The sequence below is a fragment of the Daktulosphaira vitifoliae genome, unplaced genomic scaffold (assembly GCF_025091365.1).
Source record: "Daktulosphaira vitifoliae isolate Bord-2020 unplaced genomic scaffold, ASM2509136v1 Scaffold_4, whole genome shotgun sequence".
In the NCBI taxonomy this organism is placed as follows: Eukaryota; Metazoa; Arthropoda; class Insecta; order Hemiptera; family Phylloxeridae; genus Daktulosphaira; species Daktulosphaira vitifoliae.
In genome coordinates, this window is record NW_026099575.1 from 9,603,991 (window position 1) to 9,631,037 (window position 27,047).

The 27,047-nt window shown below is 25.3% G+C and overlaps 1 protein-coding gene across 1 annotated transcript; it reads right to left on the reverse strand.

Annotated features, from left to right (window-relative positions):
• Positions 1 to 673: 673 nt before the first annotated feature.
• On the reverse strand, positions 674 to 26,709 carry LOC126905469 (short neuropeptide F-like). The gene is made up of 4 exons (XM_050685193.1): positions 26,578 to 26,709; positions 8,918 to 9,040; positions 6,798 to 6,964; positions 674 to 981 (listed from the first exon to the last, which is right to left on the reverse strand). Exons 2-4 carry the CDS (start codon positions 9,000 to 9,002, stop codon positions 937 to 939), a joined length of 297 nt encoding a protein of 98 aa, XP_050541150.1. The 5' UTR covers positions 9,003 to 9,040; positions 26,578 to 26,709; the 3' UTR covers positions 674 to 936.
• Between the last annotated feature and the right edge of the window lie 338 nt (positions 26,710 to 27,047).

Sequence of the window (27,047 nt, forward strand, 5' to 3'; positions counted from 1 at the left end):
GTAGAACGAGTCAAATGGTTATTTGAAACTATTCACTCTTAGTTTTCAAACAAAGGATTTAAACAAAATAACTTTTGTAGCATAAAAAATACTAATCGTAGTGTTAGTTTATTTAAAATATATGGCTCTTGTGCATAGTAAATTTCATTTAGTTTATATTTTATAAAATACTAAGTATAACAAACCAAAAATTGAAGGATTCATATACCAATTTATTATTTTGAGCTATTTTTTCTATATTTTGATTGATGACTAAATGAAGATAAATTGAATAAAATGTATGATAAAGTTACTCGCATTCTCAATTCCAGTATCTAAAAATCTCAACTCATAAATATAAAAAAAATAATATCCAATAATTTTTTATCAGAAAACAAATTTTTTTTCTGATAACATCATAAATGTAAACAGGAAAGCAAATTTATTAAATATTAAAACATTTTTTTATTAAAGATAAAATTAATTTATTGACTTTTGTAAAACTTAAAATTGTTCTTAAATTATTTATTTAATTTCTACAACAATATTGACTTAAATAAACAAGTGAAGTTTAACGCAAATTTAAAAATATAAATATTTGTTTTTTATAGAACATTTTTAAAACACAACTATTTTAACTAAGATAAATTAAAAATAGTGTCATTGCAATAAATTTACTGTAGATTTTAAAAAGAAAATCGTACACGCTATGTTTATGGTACTGTTAACAAAATTTCAAACATCTTTCATAAACTTGAATGTGTACTAGGTATTTTTAGTTATATTAACTTACATCTCAAAATAATTGAAATTTGTAAATAAATACAAAGATTGGAGATAACTCTAACATCATAAAGCAATGATAATAAGTATGATATAACCCAACAATATAATGGAATATTAATTTAAGCATAAACAGATGGAAATATAATTTTTTTTTTTAACTAGGAGTTTCTTTTAATTAACTTCAGCGTCGTTGTGATTCTCTTCTGAAAAGGCATTCTGAAACATAAATCAAATAAATACAAATATTTAATACTTTTGAGAAGTTATTTTAGTATTTATTACCAAAATTTTAGTATAAATATTATAATATAAAAATCGAAAACAAATTTTAGCTGATGCTGAAAAAATATTAAATTTCATGAAAAAACATATTACTTAAAAAAAAAAATCAATGTGTAAAGATATATCATTTATATATTAAGCAATTATAGTAAATAAAGGTTTAGAATTAATTAATTCATTTTAATTTAGCTGAATTTTATTAGAATACATACTGAGATAATGTAACAGAAAATTAGTTCATTAAATTCTCTACAACACGTAAAATCGTATTAATTAAAACTTAATCAAAATTTATATATTTTAGTTGTATATTTAAACTTATATTTTTAATTATTTATTTATAGTTTAATGATTTTTAATTATTTTAAATTATATTTGATTTAAATTGTTCATATAATTTATATAATAGTAGTTCTTATGAGATTTTTTGATTAATAACAAATATATAGGTTGCTTACCATAAAAAAAATAAATACATCTTTTAAATTCCAATAAAATGTATGCAGTAAATATTCTCAGAAGCCTAGTTATAATTATTATTGAGAAGTTACACCTACACTGTTTCATAAGGCCTTTGACAATAGATACAAAAACAATTTAACGTTAATAAGTAGTACTTAACTTATTGAATTTGATTAAACGGGCTAAAACTACAACAGCGAAATTATTTATGATAAAAAATAGTTAATGAATAATAGATTATGCGTATAAATGAGTATGGTTTTACCTTGATGGACTAAAATACTAATTCTAAGAAAAAAAATATATATTTAATTATTTTTAAAACAATATTTGTTGGAAGTTTACTTCAACAGTTTTCGTAAATTACTTTTGCTCTATATCGCATATATGCCGTCGAAATTAGTTTAAATAGTTTTAATATATTAAATTTACTTTTTGATCAACTTTTTTATATAAAAAAAAATGTGTATATTTTTGCTACTTATGGTGTTACAGAATTAAATGAGATGGTATAATATTTTATTTTATAGGCGTTTCCTCAACGAAATTAAAATTACTCTTATGAAACGTACAAACCTTATAACTAGAAAGACAAATGTTATATCAAATATTATATGACAACTGAGTAGTATTGGATTTTACGTACGACTTGGTAGATTACATTACTTTCAAAAGAAAATCATAATTACATTGTTTATTGTCCACTAGTCATACTATTTTTGTAAAGTAAAGCAGAGTTATCAAAATACTCAATCTAAAACCTATTTATCGTAACATACTTTTGTGTTTTCCATAAGCTCAAAACTATCCTTGTCAAATTTACCAAATCTACTCGTTTTTCATTGTTAATAGGTTTAAAAATTAATTTTCACAAAACAATAAGAAAGTATATTGTGTTATTACACATATACAACACAAACTATGCTGTTGTTTATTAAAATTAATTTAAATATTAGAAGATTACTCTATGACATATTTTTGATCTTTCTTTTCTAGCAAATATTAATTTTAGCAAACAAACTATTGTTTTAAGTGAAAACTACAAAAACTTACGAAAAGTAAATGAATTTATTATTGAAATCAAAAAAACCCAACACAGTGGGGACGTGGCATAGTTGGATCAAGTAAATTAATTAAAATCACTATCATAAAAAACGCTTCGATGCAAATATGTATAGTGTTTAATTTAAAAAAATTGGTAGATATTCCAAAAGCTACATGATCTCCTATTTCCTTATTAATATCCTGATTACTAGTTTTATGATTTATAAGTTGGAAATTTCCCCCTTTTACGGAAAACGAGGGAAAATTTTCAATTTTTGAGGGTAATTTATTCGACTAGATACGATTTGTGATCTTTTGACGTATCGTCGAAATAAATCGGTTCGGTGAGAGCTGAAAAAAAGTAGTAACAGACACAAAAAAATAAAAAATAAAAAAAAAAACTTCATAGTAAAATTAATACATTATCAGCTTCGTATCGAAGCTAAAAACTGTACGGAATATCCTATTGCAAATAGAATTTACAGTAAGTTTTATATATACTGACAATTGTCATACTCAATGGTATTGATTATGGTTAAGTTTTGTGAAAAGTTTTACATGATAGTCACGAGTGCAAGACAAAAGTTAGTTTGAAAATATTTTATTGAAATAGGCTTACTTGTCAAAACCGATATGTATTCACAATGGATAACAAATTCATCAGTAACTTGTGACATATGCAGTAAGTAAGCTTTTATCGAAAACACCACTAACTCATTAAAATTCACATTATGATAAACCAAATATAAACAATAAAAATAACATGTAATTATTGATACGAGCGTTTTTTTTTTATTATATTAAAGTAATAATAGCGCGCTTAAAGAATAATTAATTTGGTATAAATACACAGGTTATTAATTTAATAACCTATTTTTTACATTATAATTATACAATTTTTCAAAAATGATTCAATTGTTAAAATGTTAAAATAATATCATTTCAAGTAACGATTACTGGAGTAAAAATTGACACTGGTAATCAAATAGTCATTACTATGAAAGTTTTATGGTACAACAAAAAAGATCATTGTATTGATGATTGAACCGTCATAGTCTTGAACTTTAAAACTGTATTTATAGCAATATTATTTCACTTAGAAGTGTACTTCAAGAAGTGTGAATAAAAGTGAAAGCGTGGTGTTTTTTAGATTATAAGCCAGCCAAGTATTTTTCTTAAATAACTTATGTGATAAGTAAACAGAAATGACTAGTTTAAAATTATACATTGTTATCACTTGCAACATGCATGACAAAATAACTTTTACAGTTCAAACTGTACTTTCAATATTTAATAATAGTTCTGATTCGCATTTTACAAATAGACAAATAAATGCAATAGACTACTTTTATTCAATTTTAAATTTCTAAGAATTTTCAATAATTGCGCTTATATTAAGTAAAAAATATATAAATTTCTCAAAAGCAATGCATAGCTTTTGATCAAAAAAGGTTGGCGATTTAAATTAGATTTCTAATACAACGTTAAAGTCCAACTAACAAAATTCACTCGAAAAATAGCTGAGACATAATTTTACATGAATTATTTATCTATTCATGTACGACCAGTGTGCCTCAAGTGTAGCAACACTATGGTGAATTTGTCAGTTGCGATAGGTATAAAAAGTGTTGTTTTTGATGCTGCAACAGATAGTGTGATGGCGCGTCCAACTAAAATTCAAATTTCCAAAAGTAATTTAGGCAAAGAAAATAGATTTTCACACGTTCGCGAACAAAGGCTGCATAACCGATGTTAACGGAAGCATGAAAAAAATGACACATGATGGTGTTTTCGTGAGTGATCCGCGTGTGTACATCCGCACAGGTACAACGGATTACCATACGCACACACAGTGCTGTTATGAAATATTATTATTATTATTGTAATGATTCGTTTGTGTACATTATGGGCATCGATAGAAAACGGTTTTGCGCCGCACTAGAAAATAATATAAAAATGTTCTTCACACGGCCGCAGTGCGTAGGCTACAAAGAAACACTACGTTCAAATAAAACACTTAATACAAAACTGTGTTTTAAACTAATCGTGCATAAACCGTTAGTTTACAACACTCACGCCGCATTGGTTGTATTTTAACAACATAAGTACACACGTTATATTATTGTGTTATTTGATTACACTAGTATTATTTCAATACGGTTCATTTAATACGTTCTATACGGATACTCTGCGCCCTCACAACTTTATCTTTTTTTTTATCATCGACAGAATGGGGAAAAAAAACGACTTTTCATTTACTAACGACGTTGTCTCGTTTTTCACGCGCGTCTCTGTGAATGTGTTTTCACATGATGAACGACCGGAGGACATCGACTTTATTCGGTGTAATGAGATTTTCGTCGAGAAAACGCGGTGACCAATAACAAAACCGGTGGTCGGAGTTTGTAGGTACGGTGATAGACGTCACGACAACGACGCCAACAGAAGCGGAACACTTAACGAAATGGTTTATTACCAAACTGTACCTATAAATAACTATTGGATCAAGCAAAAATAAAACATTGCATTTCGCTCTGTTTAATTTAAACAGTAATAACGGACTGCAATTTGAAAGTGTACATGAATGCCATCAAAATTGGTTTTTCAGTCATGTTACATATAGTTACGCGGCCAACGTGATTACGTGTTAAGTAGTCGTACTGATAATTATTTTTCAAAATTAATTTACTAGATATTATGTTGCGTACATGTGCTATTCTCATTGAATTAGTATAACTTGTACTCGAAATTCGAGTCGTTATTTAATTCATAACTGTTGAAATTTGATACGTTGTTACGTGTATAGTTTTCCGGGCGCTCAAAAATGAAATATTTTTTCAAATTTACACACTAGGTACTTAGAATATTCAATTAAGATACAATTCACATGTAAACATCAGACATTCGAAAAATTGTCATCAAGGAGATGATGGCTTGAGGAGGTGGTAATAACACACAAAATTATTAAAGACAAATTCTAAATATTCAAAAGAAAAATCAATTAATATTGTTAACACCGTGAGGCTAATTGTATTTACTCTCCATTCTAAAAAATAATTTGTTTTGAAAATGAATAACATTATTCATGTTCAAAACGTTGAACGTTCAATATTTCTAAAGGGCTAATTCATTAACTGAAAAGATCAAAGCCCTCTTACCTCAGTTGATGCAGCTATGCATAAAAGTCATAAAATACTACTTATAAACAAAATTACAGTGTTAAATTTTCTTGAAAATTTTTTTGGTTATATGTTTCCCTTATAACCGAGCTATTCAGCGATTGTCAACAGATTAAAATCAAAATTATTTAAAACCCAAAAATAATGGCAAAGAATTACATAACTTGTGATTCAATAATTAAAAAATACTCCAGACTCATTTTTGCAAACTTATAAATTATTGTGTAGTAAAAAAATAAAATGAATTTTCGTTATTCCCCCTTAAGTAATTTAAAGGTTGTTGTTTTCCGATTTAAACGTTATACCTAAAGAGAAATTTTTATTAACGTAGTAAGTATAGCAATTTCATAAGTTAAGCCAATTGAAATACATATTTTACGACCGAACTGTTCTGTTAATGTCTCCTGAGAGTATATTTGTTAATAAAAAATATTAAAACCTTGGTATTACTCTGAGACTTATTAAACAAGTTAATTCCCTTACTTAGCTTTATTTTTCATATACTTCAAACTTTTATCTTCTCAAGTGGGTTATGTGTTATATTTTTTGCGGTTTGATGTATGAAAAAAATTAATTATGTTTTATTAAGACAAAACAAAATAATAAATTTAATAATAGTTGTAAAGGGAATAACTCTACAGACCATCAAATTACCTCAAATGTAGTCTACTGTTTAATTTCTTGATTTTATTGACCCAAGCGGTAATTTATTAATTGATAGATGTGGTAATTGAAATTTATGTAATATCTAACAGACGTTTGTAAAAATACAATAGAGTTTTATTTAAAAATACATAAAACGCGTGAAAGAATAATGTTTATTTGACGGCGCAGAGCAAATAAGAGTTATCGAGTGATGTATTTCCGTGTTATCATGAAATAAAACTTAATAAAGTAGGGTAATATAGAAGTGAACAAGTAACAAAATCTAGCATTACATGGGAACATTACTTTTCGCCTTATAATAAAGCGACACAACACGTCCATTATAAGGGTCGTGGTAGGATGAATGACCGCTATCAGAACAATTGGTTTAGTATATTAATAGCAGAATTTATTAGATACCTGATAAAGCGCCGGATCACTTCGACGACCAAACCTTAGCCTTAAAGAAGGCGATCTTTGGTTTTTACGGACCATACGGTGTTGGGCTGCAGCAGCTTCCACTAGAGGATTAGTAATCGAATCTAATAACTCTCTTTGCACCAGTAGGTCATATAGTTCTCTCGCATCTGAAATGATTTTAAATATATTATTCGGTTTTAACTGATTAATATAACCATTAACATAGCCTATTTTTTATATTTTTTATATGCAAAGCAATTTGAGACAATCACAATATTTATTGCTTGTGAAGTGGCAAAAGAAAAAGAGTTAAAAAGAATATCTATTCTGTAACGTGATGCCACTTACTGTTAAAAAACATAACAACATTGTTGTTGTTATCAATATTCAGGAATAGTTTTTCAAAAGCAGAAAACAAAAGTGATATTTCAAATGACGAGTGGCTCAAGGTGTTCAAGGAGCCGTTCAAAAAAATCTCAGATCACAATAAACGCGTACAAAAAACGTGCGGCAAAGAAAGTTATTCAGGTCAGGGGTACAATCTCACGATTAAAAAAAATAAAAATAAAAGTACATTGAGGTCTTATAATGTATTCAATCATGGTATTTGAGTTTTAAAATCATGTATATTTTCCCTATTATAACAATAGAGTAAGAATTTATTTCAATTAACCAGCTATTATTTCCATTTATATTTTTAATTTACTTCCATCATAAAAATATTGATTCAATTGCGATTGAAAATTCTTATAAGTGATACAGAATGAAGGCAAAATTATTACACTGAATTGTAAGAATAAGGAACTTTTAAATAGACTTGTAAACAAGTTAAATCGCTATACGTAAAAACTTGAAAACAGCTTATAATTCTCATTTGAGTTTTATAGTTTTAGAATTGAATATTTTATCAACATTGATTTAACAAAACGATGCAATTTTGTTTTATACTATACGTACAGAGTGTTTCTAATCTAACAGCTTATAGCTTTTTATAAAGCTATAACTTCAATAAAAAAAAAAAATTGTTTTCTTAAACTACATTAAAAACATAATTTGTTTTATTTATTACTAATACTAAAAAACTTTAACAAAAGATATATTTTTATATTAATTATTAGTCCTTTTATTACAAAAAATTTACATATGTCAAAAAAAATTTTAGGGCAAGTACTCATTGAGTTGTAAGCATAATAATACATTGACTAGTATGAAGTACAAGAGAGTGCAGCCTATATTAACATCGCGTAATACACCCACTCATAGTATAAAATACTTGTAACTCAATGATTACTTGTCCTAAATTGTTTTCGACTAATTAAAATTTTTTTGTTAGAAATAATCTAAAAAATTACTATTATAAATCAAATAAATTTATTTTATTTTAACATTCATTATTATAAGAAACTATTTAGAAAATATGGGCTTTGAATGAAGTCTAATAAGGTAATAATTACTTTTTAAAAAAATTTCAATGAAATGATAATTAGATCAAAAGTTATAATTTAAAAGAGTTAAATCAGAAACACTCCGTATAATAAATAAAAAATGAACCCCAGAAACATAAATATCAAAGAATGTATAATTAAAAACAGTCTTTCATCTTAGGGTCTCTTTGGTCATATTTTTTCTTGTAATACTGTAAGCTAATCGATACGCTATATTACTATTTACATAACTTTTGTTCATTACTTTCATTAAAATGCTTTTTACTATTTAACAGCGAATATAAGTTAAATAAAACTACTTATTGCTGTTGTAGTTTTATTTAATGTCTCTAAAACTAAGAGGTTTGGAAACTATTTTTTTTCGAAAACTGTAAGTCTTAATCATCTCAACATTTCAGTTTTACTTTTTCTGTTTACATTCTCTGTATTAAATTCTCAATAATTTTTTATATCGTTTTATTAAAATCGTATATTGCCTAGTTATTTAATCTTTTATAACATAAATCCCTGTAACGATAACTTAACACTCTAAAAAATAATATAACATAAGTGTTATATAACAATTAATATAATTATTATATTATTTTTTATTCGCAACAAATTGTATGTTGTTAGTATAAAAAATATGATGCTATAAGTTTTCATAATAAATTAAAATAATGTTTGAATACTTACTTTCATAGTCCGAATAAGTGGGTGCGGATAGTACAACAGCAGATATTAGTAGCACTGTAAATGTAGTAACTGTTACAGTTTTCATTTTTATATGATCAATTGAATTTTATATGGGTTTTTAACCTAAAATATTTTAATAATCATTAATTAATTTTATCTAATATTTTATTAAAATAATTAAGCATGTACGTATTTATTCATAATTATTCATAATCTAAGGTAAAAATAAAGTATATAATAAATTCACAAAAATATTTATTATGATGATGTATTATTTAAAAAAAAAGATACCAAACAATGTATATTTGATTTAAAAATTAAGCTTATAGGGATAGTTATTATGTAAGTATTTTTAAATTTCCCAAATATTTATCTACATAAATTGTTTATCATTGAATCTAAGGTTTGGTTGATAGAAACTTCTGTACTTGTCAGAATGTAATAAATTCTTAAAACTTTCAAAGCACATTAAAATATAATTTTAGAATAACCTTAAACGACATTTTCCATAATTATGTTATCTCAGTCATTTTTTTATGAATATTTATGTCTGCATTAGTAACATAAAAAACTTACTACACAACAAATATAAAGAACGATAATTTTTCTAGTAAATCTTAAAATAAAATGTCATTAAAACCACATATTATATACTTGAGTTTTAACATCTTCTATACTACTACATTTATATACAGAGTGTTCAGTAAATAAGGAAACGAATTTCTATTGTACTCATTGTTTGTAACAATTTAACTGTTTCCTAACTTACTGAACACCCTGTATATTATACTTATATTTCTACCAATCATTTCCTATTGTCAATAGTATAAAAAAATGGTAAACTGAAAAACTCCTAGGTAAATTCAATAAATTTTTAAACAATATGTATCAAATAATATTTTTGTTCAATAAAAAATATTTTTTTATTAATGAAAAAAAACTATGACTCATTTAACAAAAAATTTATTGGATGTATTTTGAAAATGCATTTAAAGATTTTACCAAATTTTTTCAATGTAATATTGTCTATTTTTATTTAAATAATAAAAAAATCGTTTATTTTTAAACAGAAGTTTTGGCTCAATAAACAAACGTGGGTAGTTTTCATCAATTTTAAATCACGTAACACCTATACACGATTAAATTTTTTTATAATATACAAGAAAACATAAAAATTATTATGTTCTTTATTTTTTTTTATTGTACCTAGGTTTTACCCCTATTCCCTTTATATATCAACGGCCTTTCGACACCAACAGCTAATCCGGAGTGTCAGCCGAGCACTGCAACCTCTGTATGATCACGCGTACCTGAATACCCAAGCAGCAGACTCTTCATCATTGTCGTACACTACTCTACACCTTCCTTTTGTGTTACAACACATTATGATTAAGAACAGCCGATAGGCTGCTGATGTCGAATTTTTTGCTAGTTTTTACCTTCTACAATTGCCATTAAAAGCTATTTCAATAATTATAATAATAATTTAGAAATCGTGATAGCTAAAGAATCATAGAAAAAGTCAGTTTTCAATTAAATCAATCAAACACGTAAAAAAATACTCTCTATGTTACATATTTATATCAGTAAAACACTCGGTATCATCATATATAATCTTTGAAAAATATTTATACTCTACTCAAGTTAATTCTACTCTGTAATAATCTATTATCTGTAATTTCTATAGAAAATCGTTTTGATTCCATTTGTATTCGTAAGATTTAGTTCTTTTAATTAGATATTCTCGTCTCTATTTAAGTTTTTTATATTATTTTAAGAAATTCTCTCGGCGATAGAATTACTTGATTTATCTTTTCTTTTAGTTATAATAGTATCAAAATCAATTAAATTTATAAATTGATAAATTTGAATTTTACTATATTTTATCATATAAAAGCTAATAAATCAATTATCTTCTGAAAAATGGATTATAATTAAAATTAATGTTATTAACTATTTATGTAACAAATAAATAGTGGTACTGTTATCGTGACACAATTTATTAAACCCCAAAATTATGGAATCTATCAATAATCGTTGGACTAAATGTATTTTTGTATCCAAGGGCGGCGACCTTAGTTTTTTTCAATTTCTCTTCCAGAAGGATTGTGAACAAATATATATATATATAAAGTCATTATTCAATCATAATCCCATATATTTCAAAATGTGGTAATAATAAAATAATCTTAATTAAAACTATATATGAACTGAGCAGAGTAAATTGATTAATCTTTAGCTTTGATGCTAAGCTAAGAAGGTATTGATGTTACTATGATGTGTTTTTTTTATAACTGTTGCCATTTTTTCTCAGCCTATTTATGAGTAAAAAAATTATAATTAAAAATAAAAACGAAATCATTCAATCAAAAGGTTTATCAATTAATTACAGCAATTATCAAACAATATTATTTAAGTGGGTGGGTAGAATCGTCAGTAAAAACTGTATTAATCACATTAAAACAAGTATTTTAGACAAAGTACATTTTTATCTCGTTTCTTTTTTATAGAATAAAAGTAAGAACATCGTTATTTCATTAAAAGATATAAATGTTATTTATTTTGAAAGAATAACTGAAACTAAAACTTTAAAAAATATAAAAACCTCATTAAGATTTTATCCCTCGAGTTTTAATTAAACCAAACATAATTTAAGTAAAAAATCATTCACATTGTTTTTTCACTGTATACGATTAGCTTTTTATAATAAGTTATGTTAATTTCTTATACAAACTTACAAATACATAATACATAAGCGATGTTTTCAACCACATCGAGATAACGTAGCTGCCGAATTGATGATTCAACGTCCGAATAATTCAAGTAGTCTGCGTCAGAGCATCTGATTACAAAAGTTTATATAATGACATGAACAGATTGACTTTTAGTATACCATTAGTTTCTAACAAACTTTATACGTATAATAAAAATTAAAAATGAGATTTAATCGAAGTAAAATTTTATAGAAGTTTTATTAATTAGGGGCATATGAATATTAATACTTGTGTCAAAACAACATTGGAGAACTTGGCTTGATTTTGATGAAGTATAGTTTTAAACAGATATTTCAAAAATAATAATGTTTGTACAATAGCTTTTTTGAATCGAATCTAGTTGAATTTAGTGGCAATTAAAAAAGCGCTATCGTTCTTTCGAACCCAAAATACTGTGTAATTTAAACAGGTTTATTTTTTTATTTCTAAGTATTTAGACTAAATTAATTTCAGAAGTTTTTGAAATAATTTTTGAGACAATATCAATGATAACTGTCAGTGTAATGACAATTTGTTATGACATTAACGCCTGTAATTTGAAAGGAACAACCGTATTAATCTATGGTTAAGATTTATTACTACAACATCTAAATGTTGGTACTAATACATTTTGTTATCCAAGCGGATAAGATACGTTTTGTACTGATAATGCTAAATAAAATTTCATTACAAGATCTCCGAGAAAAACATTAATCGAAAGTGCCAATATATCAAAGTCCTTTTATATATCATTATATATGTATATAAATCTTTCAATCACACTTGTAACGTCGTCCACGTACCATAGGGAAATCACTGTTGTTCTTATATTGTTTGACATCGTTTGTTGTTTATTTAATATTGAAATAATGGTATTTTTTACGCCATATTCTGAAATAATACTCCGATTTTTATCTTATTGGGTTTTAATAAAATATTAAATACCTGGTAACAATGAATAATAATTATTATTTAGTTATGAGTTAAGGATTGTAGTAATTTGCTCGAAATTAAGTGAAGCAGCTATTTTTTTGACTATTTAGTAGTCTCATTGGATATATCTTTATTTAAGCATATTAAACTATACCGAGTATTGCCAAGCTGTGAAAATATTAGTTGAATGAGACTTCAAGTAAATAATTCTGGTGATAAAAGAAATATGTTGAGTTTGAATTGTTACGTGGAATGGCGGTTCATACGTGACACGGCGACGTTATCAAAACGATATAATTATAGTTGTATTATGTGTGTAACTACACAAGTATATTTCTGCTTGGTTTTGGGTAAAATTCCACTCGTGATTCTTTTTTAACGGTGGTTTTAACATAGTAAAGTATGAAGAAAAACCACTTAATCCTCATATGAACGCTAAGTTCAAGTTGAACATTTCAAGTCTTATATACACTACATGATATTGTAGTTTAATGATACTTCTTCAGCCGACCATTCATCTTACTTTTCTAATGTGTATAGCTATAAAAAGGCAACAGGCGTGTTTTTCTAAAGAATATTTAATTTAATTAACTTTTTTCTGACTATAAACACACCAGAAAAACATATGATGAATCCGCAGTGACAAAAATGGTCAATAATTTGAAATACCATTACAAATTCTATGACGTCACAACCGCAAAACGCGGGTTATCAGAATATTCTCAATTTCGAACCAAATTTGTTTTACTTTAATCCAGTCAATACTTATTTTCTTCATATCTAGGTCAATAAAATCCTATTAATTTAATTTCCGTCAAAACTTAGTAGTGTTTTAGATGGTCAACGAATTCTATTGTTTTATCAATTTATTATGTATGATGGGCGGATATGATATAGTGGACGCCAGTTATTTTTTTAAACAAGAATTCATCTAATTGGCCAATGCATATTATTTTTAGTGATAATACTATAATTTTAAATATTCACAATATTCATTATTTTATTTTTTTACACGTACTTTTAAATAGCCATTTAATAATTATTAATGATTATAATCATTTATTTTCAGTCATAAAATTTTACTATAAAACATCAATGAAAACATATCCTATTTGTAATGTCATCTTAATAAGTAAATTTATATTATAGTAAAACTTTTTCTAAGATCTATTAAGTTTTCAAATGTTATGAAAACTCTTAAAACTTGTAGTTTAATAGACATTCAACAATGGGAAATTTTTTTACAAGCGATGGTCAGCACAAAGAAGCTATGTTTTACTAAGTGGTCATAAAAAAAATAATGATGCCCAAAATAAAACCAAAAATACATGATACTCTAAATGTATGTGTACATAGTTTTATTATACAATGTAACCACATTGTTACACTAAATTTCATAATACAGAAATTGAATTTATAATACTATAATATTTTACTACAAACAAGCTACTCCAGTCAATTGTTTCCGTATGAGCTGATGATGAAAATAAAATCATAAATTTGATTTATCGGAATGGCATACGGCGCATAGCATACAAAAGGCACGCGACTTTTATTTGTCTGCCACGCTGGACATTTATGATTAGACTATTGTACAAGCTCTATTGCTTCTACCAAACTACCGCTTTCCCCATTTTCCATTTTCCAGTACAAGCTCACGTATAAGTTAGCAACGACTTTAAAAATACTTACTTCATAAGACCAAGTTTGACGTCTTACGGAAAGTTTTTTCGTTTTTTAGAATATTAAAAATAACTCGGATATTATACGATACTGTTGATTCATATGTTTAAAGTGTGTTATTATCTGGATGTTAAAATCAATAAAAAAAAGTCTCGTTACTGATAGAATCAGTAGACCTCGTTGCGTGGGACGATTAGATTTTTCAATAAAGTTGTCCGGGTTAAATCTTAGCTCATGCGTAAATTTTAATATCAAGTATTTATTATCTCTCCTTTTGAATAGTTAAGTCTATAGTTCATATAAGATGAGATATCCAAATTTTTTTATTGATCAAATTAAGTATGTCTTCTTTGTATTTTTATTTTGGACAGTTTTTTATTTTTGACAACCATTTTGAATTTGTGTATCTATAAGTCTGAAAACTTCTATCTTAACTTTGCAGTCGTTGACAAAGGGTTTATTGACTTATATATCATATATTTTCCATATTGCGTTTACGTGTTATAGATAATAGAAATAAATAAATAAATAGTATATTAGTACAAGTATTTTTGTACGGGTAATATTTGTAATTGTAGAGTAATTTAATGCTTAAAAAATAAAGAAATTAAAAGATTTCATAAATCCAATTAATTGTATATTGAACATAATATTAATAGTATTAACGTTATAAATAGTAACAAGAACGAAAAATAAACTAATAATTTTTTCTTTTATTTTAATTTTTTATTATCTTAGAACTAAACTAATAGTTTTAAAAACCATACGGTAATCTATCAAACAATAGTAAACTTAAAAAAAAACGACAGCTGTTTATAGTATACTTATTTATATACTTAATTCATTAGCCTTGAATACGCAGGTTTTTTATATTATTATATTAATTACTCTATCAGACATGTTGTTACTTTCAAATCAATTATACGTTTAAAAAAACACAAAGATAATAAATACTTTATTTTTAGTTAGCTCATTCAATGAATACACGTAGCGTCAGATTTTTATCATTTTAATTATGTAAACTGAATAATAAATGTTCTTTTTCGTGTGTTAATTATTTCGTAAGCTTTGGATAATTTGTATTATTTAATTTGACATTCAATTCATTTCATTAATATAAATACATTAATGATTCATTTTTTATTGAGAGTTATCTTTAAGTATATAAACATTCAACGCTCACGATCCAAACGCTACCAGCTTTAGTATTTATACTAGTGAATTATGTGCGCAACGTCATTGATCATGTCAGTTATTGATTTCCACATATCTTACTTCATATATATATATATATATCATAAAACTTAAGATCTGCGTAACACTTTATCCTTTTTTTTTTTTGTTTTAACCAATTTTTACAATATATTTTATTATTTTTCGTAATAACAGATGCTCATTCGAACGTTACTATTTGATTTCATGGATAGAAAATTGCGTACTGTAGCCAGTAAATATCGTAAAAAGATAATATTTACATCCTCCGACTTTTACATATGTGAACTAACGTTTGATACGATAAAAAAGTCAAAATTTAACAAGTCTCAAAATGTTAAAAAAAACGTAACTATTGAATTAAAATAAGTTTTTGGTATCAATTTTTTTTTTAAATTATCTATAAAATTATTTCAAATTTTTAAAAAAATATTAATTTTTGAAATATATTTTGTAATTGGGAAAATAACAAAATAAATATTTAAAGTAAAATCCTATATTGTAAAAATTGATTAAAAAACATAGTATAAAATGTTATGTAGATTATTAGCAATATGAATAGTTAGTTAGATCTGGTCTACTCTATATAATCAACAATTTAAAATGATCAGAAACAAAAGTATTGTTTCATTAAAAAACTACAATAATATGTAGTTAAATATTTTTTCATACCGTCAGGGTTAGAATACTTTAATTTTATTTAGTGGAAACCACTACATTTAGTTTAATGATATGATGTGAAATGAATTTCAAAAATCATGTTCTTATGTTTTTTACAGGTTCATGTGGTATTGCTTGTTAGGCATTGAACGATTTTTGACAGATTTTATAATGATAATTTGCATTTGAGCATACAGTTGTCGTCATTTCTTCTTCACATACACAAGTTTTTATTGACGATTCATGTTATCATATCTATCATTAACGATAGAAAGAATAAATACTTATAATAATTTACTCATTGAAACAGATGTTGTCTCCGGTGTTATAAGAACCAAATTAATAATGAATTTCTACTTCAAATCCAAATCATTCATCAATTTTAAAACGCAAACGGTTTAAAAAAATTATAAGAACTTAATTGTTAAAAACATTTTTTTCTACGAATCTAGTATCTTATAAAATCAAACCATAAGTAGTGGTTTCCATTTAAATAGTTCAAGTTTAGGTTTTTATCCTTAAAGGGATAAAATAAAAATTATTTAACTACATATTATTGTGAGATTTTAGAATAAAATTTTTCTTTACAAAACTTTAAAATATACATTAGTTTTTAGGTAAATAAGTGTTTTATCCATAATTGATACATACAGTATGATTTTTTAAGATTCTCTCTATTTTTTCATAAAATAACGAATTTTTCATAAAAATGTACAAACTAAATTTTATTTTTAAAGATCAGTAAATATAAAGTTTACTGTAAGAAAATATTGTTTCTAAGGGTAGATTTTAGGAGTAATTTTCAAAAGTTTACATAAATTATACTAAGATATTATTATAGTAGTATAATATATAATTATTTTACTAGAATTATAAATAGCGAACTTGAAACCCAATTATGCCGATATTGTACTGGTAAAGCATACAATTTGAATACAATGTCAAGTAAGATGATGCCATAAGCCATGGTATCTACCCTATAATATACAATACTAATTAATTAATGGTCAAGGCCAAATGAATTATCCTCCATTATAATACATATAGAAGTAAAAAATAATAATATTCCATGAGAATATTATTAAAAAAAAAAAAAAAAAAGTGTTTTTTATATTTGATTTTTCAATTTAAATAAATATGTTTAAATATATACTATTTATGTGTAAATATAAAATCATTTAAAATAATTATGCAATTATTTCTTCAATATTTTTATTTTTCTGTTAATAATTTTATTAATTTAGTTATTTAATAATGTTATGAAATATATAAAATAAAATGTACAATATTTGCTTACTAACTAAACTATATATATATATATACATATAAGTAAAACTACCAGTAATGTTATACAATTATTCTGGTTTTATTTAACTTAAAATACTTTAGATTTAACAAATCGTTTCATTGAATAAATAAAAGTTGTCTTGCGTTACTCAAATGTTGAAGGTATAGTCTGTATAATTATGACGAGGTCAAGTGCTAAATCTATAATTGACGTCTCCAATTTTTTTTTTTACAAGATTTTGTTCCATTTTATAAACAATATAATATTCGATTATAATTTCTTTATTATTTAACGTATAAAAAAAATGTTAGGTTTCGATTTCTAATTTAAAATGATAGTTTTGAAGACTACATGAAATATTCACTACGAAATATTTTAATGGATGCGATAAGTAATAAAATTTTATTTTAATGATATTCTAGACATCGGGTCTTAATATGTCTCATGATTCCATTTATTTTACGCATTTCTTAATCACATAATTATTGTGAATAAATATTTTGTGTCTCTTAACAATACTTGTAAACATTTTTACTAGTGATGTAAATTGATACGGATAAAATAATAATTTATATTTAATTGTTCTAAGTTTTAAACACCACCCCAAGTTAGCCCATTAGATACTATGCGTAACAAAAAATCAATTATCATATATAAACAAGAATTTTGAAAGCTATAGACCAATTTTATAAAAGCAATTCTTGTCGTATTATCTATCTTTAAAAACTATCAATTTTATTTCATCTTGATTAATAAATTAAAATTATAAAAAAAAATTATATTCTTTAAACTTTAAAGAACTTAAATAATTATTTGAATTTATCTCTTAAAATAAATATAATGGCCTGATCTACTCAGTTATGTTTTATAGATCAAAAGCTACAATTGGAAAATGATTCAATCATTGTTTAAATACAATATATTTGATAACAAATTTTTTCACAGTTATTAAATAATCATTTCTAAACATTCACACGACGCTGTTTTGTACAACAAAATTATAAACCCAAAGATCTCAACTACATTAAAGGTCGTCGTACTCATTAAGAGTGCGACGACATAATAATAAGCCCAAAAATGTATCAATCAGGGTTGTTAAAAAACATATTAAAAAAAAAAACTGTACAACAATAATAAAAAATAAAAAAGTTTAAATAATAATAATTGAAAACGTCCCATAAGACCAATGTAAATTTTGACATTATTAGTGTTTTAAACACACGCTTAAAACAGTTTTAACAAGCAGTGTTTAAAACGTAACAACCCTGGTATCTATTGGCAAAGCAGGTGTTTCGCTTTGGTTGCGGGCCATTGGTTTCGGATTAATGTACGGGTATAAGCCCAGATAGCAATTTTAAAAAATAATGTTATAACATTATTTTATAAACAATTCTATCAGGGAGTGGAATAAAATAATAATACATGAGATAAGCAATTTACAGTACGCCATGAGGGTATTATACGAACTAAAAAAGTATTTTTGCACCCATAAAACGGCGAAAAACTACCCATAGGTGTATAAGACAAGCTCTTAAAATAATAATAAATTTAAAAGTTATTACTGTAATACGGGCTAGGTGTAATTAAAACAAAAACGACTTCTGTTTACTTATATTTTTAGTATTTATTTAAATTTAGTATAAATTTAATAAATTTAATAAATTTACTCAAAAAATGTAACATAGTATATCATGAATTTACATGTTATTAATTTTTACTTTTTCGCCACAGTGAAATATATAAATTTTAAATTAAATCTATATTAACAATATTTTTAATCTTAACTAATATTACCCACGAGTGATCAATTTTTATAATAAAATATATAAATACATTTTAAGTTGTTAACATAAAAACCACAAAACTGTTCCAATTCTTAACATTTTTAATACAGTTTTTTAAATATCTATCTAATATTGATTATATAGTACATAATATATAGTACCTTATGAAGTCAGTAATTAGTTTCACTCGTATTATTTTTTGTCTCCAGATTATTTATATAGCAAAAAATTATGCGCATAGAGTAAGGTAATTAAGAAACGTTGTAAAATAAAGCAATATACGTTATGTACATAAGAGTAAAACATTAAATCTCTACACATTAAGATAACATTTTAAATTAATGTTCCGACATTTAATCCTTGTCTCGCATAATTCCGAAGTGTAAACCTTTTGGATAAATGGAGAACACAATCGATATTTTTAGCGGCTCAAGTAAAATGAATTTTTAAAAATGTTAATGGATTTCAATTTAAATCCTCAGTTGCGCATAAAGGAAGATAAATAAAATTTGTCAATTTTTTAAGAAATGCAACAAAATAATTTTTTTGCAAATAAACCCTATAAACTAAAAAAACAATATTATTTGTTCTGTGATTGAAAATTTAAAACTTTTAACAAAATTTTATCTTTTAGACTTAACAAATAAATAAAAAATAACTTATTTTACATGTAATAAAAAATTGTTGTAACTTATCCTTTAATACAACACCATGTAATTTTAGGCTATTTGTATAATCATAATAGACATATCTTCTTTAGACTCAATTTTAGATTATTAAAATGTTTTATTGAAATGAACGTGTCGCCCTTACGAGTGCAATTTTGAATTTACTATATTTTCTAAACGTTTGATGTAATATTATAAAAAAAAAAATTGGTTTACGGTTGTTACATAGAACATATTTTTAACAATTTTTATCACTTGACCTAAACACTCAGATTTTTTTTTGATAAATCATAGGAATCTGAGCATAAATATTAACATAAAAAAAAAAATTCAATTACACATTTTTAAATTACAAAAATTTAATTTTACAACTCAAAATAATGTTCGTTAATAATAAAGTCAACATATACCATAGTTACAAAATATTTTTGATTCGCTTAATTTAATAATATTTTAAAAAATACAACACTTATTATGGTAACGGACGATTTACGTATTTGCAAAAAACAATTTCCTAGTTCAAGTAAATATATTTTTTATTAGTTCTTTAAAAATAATATTATTAAATGAATTGGTTAAAGAGCTACGTACGGAACTTGAATATAAAGCGGTTTACTCGATAATATTTTTGGGAATAATACAAAGTTTTTGAAAACTTTTTAACTCCATTTAAAAGCGTAACGAAAATGTTTTTGGAGAACAGTGGAAGAATAGCTAACTTATGATGCACTATAGATGTTCTTTTATGAAATAAACCTAATAAATATAGTTCAACTCCGAAAAATTGTAAAATGTCAAGGTAAGCTTAACTCAAGTTAACTCGAAAAACAGAATTTTTAAATTAATTTAAAACTCCTGTTATCTAATATTGATGTACATAATGACGTGACAATAATAATTTTTTAGAATTTTTTTGGCTTAGGCATTGTTACTGCCGAAAAAAAAATCGTTGATAATATATAAATAACAGTATGATCACATTAATTCATTCTGATATATTTCGTCGTTTCAAAGATGTTTATAAAATATATTTTAATCATTCGCGGTAAACATACTTGAAAATGTATTTGAGTATATTTTATACTCGATTGCTTTTAGATATTTTTTACCCTAGCCTAATCAATTTTATTTATTATAATTATTATTTACTTCGATATACATAACCACAAAAGTACGTCTTAACTTACTCAAACTAAAATCCTTAGTAACTGCATATGTGAATGTTATTTTACGTAATACATTATTAACCAACAAAAAATCGGATATGTACAGACTATCCAATCAATATCAATTATTCAATTGTCATTTATTTAATAATATATTACTAAATAGAAATTTTGAATAAAGAAGTCAACCGTAACCGTTAATCTACTTGAATTCATTTTTAATTATAGGCGGAATCTTTTGTCCGAGTGTTGTTATATTGACATCAAGCGTAAAACGAAAATAACTTATTTATAGCAATGGATAGTTTGTGGTTAATCTCGTCAAGTCATATTGATCTTCTATTTAGAATAAGATGAATAGTTTTATTTAAACCCACGTGAATGTTGTTGTGGGTTTTGAATGTCATACTAATGTCGTCTATAGAATGGTTTGAGATCAGAAAATTGACTGAGATACGAACACAGTAGCTTGCTGTCGGATTAGTTAACAGCTATTTTAAGCGACTTCATACATCGTTTGCATAACAAAAAATGGCTCGTCATTAATGTATTCCGAACGATCGAACAGTTGTAAATAAAAGAATTTTCATTCAAACAGCATTGAATACATTGGGGATCATTCGTAGCTTACACTATAAAAAACCAAGTATATTATGTCGTTTTAACTGAAGTATTCATTTGATACACGAGGCATGAATATTTCTTGCCGTTTTTTGATCCATCTCCTCCATAGACGATTATGAAGTACTCAAAGGCACAAAAGAAAAACATCCGAACGAAATATATCGCCAATAAGTGAATATTAAAATTGCAACAGTACATATTTGTATAATGAACAATCTAAAAAGAGTACCTACAGAATATTTTATTGAACAATACTACGTTAGTGTACAACCTTAATTTTAACCTTCCGTCGGTTAACTTCAAGAGCAAGTTTTAAATTTTAATTGCTAAGTATTGTACTTTACGTATCTCTAATAATTTATAGTTATTATTTACAATTTTATTTGTTTGGGGACTCGGGACAAGACTTGCCAATAACTGTAAGAAGCAACATTTAAATTACATAATAAAATATCAATAAATACAATATCGATATGGAAAATAAATAAAATATACTTATAAAAAAACAACTATTCTCACTAACCGCTATGGTATTAATAAAGTAATTAAATTTATATCAAAAGAGAATTTATGTTTTAAAAGCTTCAGATTCAACGAGAACCTTAGACAAAGTACAAACTATGTTATTAATAGCAAAGCATTAGCGTTTGTCCATTTCGCAACTATGTATAGAGAAATATGTTGAGCGTAAAGCCGACGGCAGCCATGTCCAGTAAGCATGAAATGAATAGAGCCGTGTAACTGCGAGAGCGTTATAATTCGTCTAAGAGCAAATATAATAAAATTGTTAGCATTTAACACTGGCGACTGACGGGCGCCAATTGGTCTTTTTCAGCTTTCAATTCAGAAATTTGCTTTAGCGACTACGGTGCCCACACCACCGAAAACAATCAAGTTCATATTATGTGACACATAACAAAGAGAATTCTATCGTCAATCGTCAACGGCAACTGTTGTTAGTTCAGACGATATTATTCATAACACATGTTATGATCAAGTCACGACAATTAAATCGATATATCATGTGACAATTATTTAGGGGTCGGCCTGGCTTAGTGGGTAGAAACGTACGTTTCGGTGCAATTGAAGTAGGGTTCGATCCCCAGGATNCTTAGTTCAGACGATATTATTCATAACACATGTTATGATCAAGTCACGACAATTATTTAGGGGTCGGCCTGGCTTAGTGGGTAGAAACGTACGTTTCGGTGCAATTGAAGTAGGGTTCGATCCCCAGGATGCCAACGAGAATTTTCTTTTGATTTTCTCATTGTCTGGTGTAAGACCCGTCCCGTCCATCATTGGCCTAGCCAAAATCCACCTTTGACTCCCTAACACGAGCAGGAGGGCCACCATCCTCTGTACCATGTTAAGCTTGGAAAACAGATAATTATTTTTATCATATGACAATAATTCCCAATAATACCGCAGTACTCGAGAATACGTAACAGTCAAGTATTTTTTTTTTTAATTTCACAGTTACCACTTCGTCACTAACGATCCAAGAAAAAACTTAAAACGTGTTTCGTTTTCAGCATAATAAATATAAACGTTTGCAATTACGATAAAACGTACAAAACTGAGTTGAATACTAAACTACGATGAACTACCTCTTTCGCCTACAACCACATATTTATTACTATTTTGTTAAAAAACATAATAGTACTACCGATACTCATTGGTGGACCTTAAAATCGTGTATACAGGATATTTCTCAGAACGGGTTTAAGCAGAAGGCAGATTAAGATACTAATTTTGTTAAAAAAAAAAAAGAAGAAGTTTGACTTCGAAAAATGGTTAAATTTATAATTTACAATACAAACGTATTAATTAGTGATTTAGGGCATTTTCGAATATTTTAAACTATCGAATAGTATTCGATAGTTTTATAANAAGAAGAAGTTTGACTTCGAAAAATGGTTAAATTTATATTTTACAATACAAACGTATTAATTAGTGATTTAGGGCATTTTCGAATATTTTAAACTATCGAATAGTATTCGATAGTTTTATAAAACTATTGAATACTATTCGAATTGTTTTTATACAACCGAATAGTGTGTTTTTAGCATAAACTATCGAATAGTTTTTATAAATATTCGAATAAACTATTGAATAGTTTTTAAAACTATTCGAATGGGCTAGCGAATGGTTTCAAAAAATATTCGATTAGTTCTAACTAAAATTTTTATTAAGTACACTTAATTATAATAAGAAGATAATTAACGAATACTTAAAATAAATTATTATACAATTAATAACAGTAAAATGTACCATTTTATTTATTTTTAGTTTGTGAGTCGTTGGTAAAAACTGATAAATATGGGTTGAAAATTAAAAAGCAGTTCTTTTTTCCGATGACTAATGATATATTTTCAGTTTTATCGGAAAGGTTTGTTCTATGCGCACAGAAGTATTCGTAAATACTAAAGTCTCATTTTACACTTAATACCTTGTATACTGTTCTTAGTCTAGCATTACCTGCTCTTTTGTCATATAAAGGCATAACACCGATAAAGAGGACAGCGCGTTTTAAATTTTTACGTTTGTAAAAGTGGCGACAACAATAAATACTGCTCCTGTTTAAAAATTATATGAACTATTTTCATTAGTCGGTTAATCATTGAACACTTAGCGTAACAATATATAGAATATAAATAATAGTAAAATTAAAATAGATTTTAATATTTTCTTCTAAAATTATATTCACAAAAATTTTCTAAAATTATTTTTACTTGCTCAAAAAAATAAAATAAAAAAATAATTTGCTAAAATTCATTTTTTTAATATAAATCATTCTTATTCTCAAAATAATCATTTTACAACAAAATGTTTCGTAAAAAAAAATATGTCAAATTAAATTTTTTAAAACATTGGTCTTATGTAAAATTACAGTCAGATTTATAGTTTTGCTGCTTTAATAACACTAACGACTAAATAAGATTGTTTAAAACTGTTTTATTCAGGGTACTACGATTATAAATAGGATACAATTAATAATAAAAAAAATTAGTGATGGGCATTTTCAAATATTTTAAAAACTATTCGAATGGAGGTACCGAATAGTTTATTAATGTTTATTAAGTTCTTGTTATGCAGTTTCAATAAAGAAAAAGAACTCGGAGGCAATAAAAAATACATTTTGAAATTTACATCTTTTAGCGACTTCCTGTTCTACTGAAACACAAACATAAAATAAAATAAGTAACTTTTTTACGTTAACTGAATTTTATAACTTTTATTAAATCAATAACTTCGAAATTCAAACATTTATATTATCTATAAATGAGCTTTTTATTTAATGTAGAAAATGCTAAAATGTTTAAATAAATATATTTTTGCCACAAATATAGTACTGAAAATAGTTATAAAATTACAAACGTTTACACCCATATTATTCTGCGATAGTAGTAAAACAGTTTAAACAGACAATTATTGTCATTATCATAATAAAAATAAAATTGGTACATTTAGTTAAAAATCAAAACATTCTGCGTTATGGATTTATGAAAGTTCTCTTTAACATCATATATACTCTAGACTGATAATATACAAGATTTAATTATTTTAGGAATAACTAGTTCATTTAATACTACATTGAATAGTACTTATAATACTTTATAAAGTACAAATAAAAACATCATTATTGTTATTATATAAATATAAAAAAAAAATCAAGAATTTCTCAAAAAAAAATGTTTAATGGTTTTAGTTAAAAATGTATAAAAGTATAGCCTCTACTTAATTAGAAAAAGCAACTTTCATTAAATCTTTAACGTTTTATTTTTTAACTTATTAAAATAAAGGAATTTTTCACTATAATACTATCTAAATATCACGCATACAATCTGTTACTAATAAAAAATAAATTTTATTTCAAATTTAAATAACAATAATTATATTTAACAATAAAATAATAAATGTATATTCATATTTTGTAATAATATGGTAGAAAAACGTGTAAAGATTGAATTTTTATTTAAACTTATGAAAATAACTAGCATAATAACTTCACCTAGAATTTAAAATGCATACAATGTTTCAATGAAATATTTATTGCTACAGGAATTATTAACTAAGAAAAATGAAAATATCTTTTAAAGCATTAAATTTAACATTATTACTAACAAAGAGTACCTGAAAACTAAATATTTTTTTTATAAATATTATTAATTTTAATATCTTTAAATTTTCTGAAATGTATTTTAAAATAAATATTACATTAACGATTCTTCATACTAAATTCATTTTATACTTAGATATAATGTTACTTTAAAATCCTAATATTATTTGGATTATAATTTCAATTTTATTTATGCTAAGTAAAATTTAGTTCGTTAAAGATCAATCATAAAGTTATACACAACTGTTGTCTTTCACTTAATTAATAATAACAAATTAATTATAAAAATTATTTAATTTTTACATGCAACCCTATGATAATTACTTCACTTATGAAGTTGTCTGGTACGATGGTATATAAAAAAAAAAATTCGTAACATAAAAACTAAATTTATCCCAAGAATTACTTATATAAATTTAGAAAAAACATAAATTTTAAGATCATTTCGATTAAATAAACATTATTTTATGTCCAAAAAAGTATAAATGACAATAACTAATCATTTTTGTTATGGTTATTCAGTAAATATTTGTTTACTAATAAATATGTTGTTTAAAGAAAAAAGTTCATTGAACTGCTAAAAGTTCCGTTCGTAAAAAAATATACAAATAACAACCTTAGTTGCTACATGGTAACACTATGTGCTTAAATTAACAGACAGTGTTTAAATATTAGATAAATAATTGAAAATTACCAGGATAATAAAGTGCTTCACTAAACTCATGAAATTGTTTTAATAGTATATATATATATTGGCAAAACTTACCTCTTAATAAGAACCTTATTGGCCAAATTCTTGAAGTTTTGATGAGGTTTAGCTTGCGTTACGATCGGTCGTGTTATGATGACACCGGTTAAGTTTGTGGGGCGCCGTAATGCGGTTACTTATATACCAAAACGATGAGCTTTGGGGACGGCCAAAACATGCAGCGGTCCTGCGTGTCAGCCCTACCTACACCACCCACATTAAAAACATCAAACAAGCAACAGGCACATACTATTCTAGATTTTAAAGAATTTAATTTTGACGGTGAATTCGTCAAATTTTTATGTATATTTTAATAAAGTAAACTATAAAATAATGTTTGTGACTTTTCCTAAATATTGTATGAATTTTAAGCCTCCACAATCATAAATAAATTAGAAATTTTTAATATTATTTAAAATACACATATATTTATCCAGATCATATATTTTTAATATTTTGAATTAAAAAATTTATCAACAAAGTATTTT

Excerpts from the sequence above, each read along its gene's own strand:
- LOC126905469 (XM_050685193.1), bottom strand. The coding sequence starts at position 9,002 with ATGAAAACTGTAACAGTTACTACATTTACAGTGCTACTAATATCTGCT. Across the intron at positions 6,965-8,917 it reads CACTTATTCGGACTATGAAA|ATGCGAGAGAACTATATGAC; the intron begins GTAAGTATTCAA and ends AAATCATTTCAG. Across the intron at positions 982-6,797 it reads GTGATCCGGCGCTTTATCAG|AATGCCTTTTCAGAAGAGAA; the intron begins GTATCTAATAAA and ends TTTATGTTTCAG.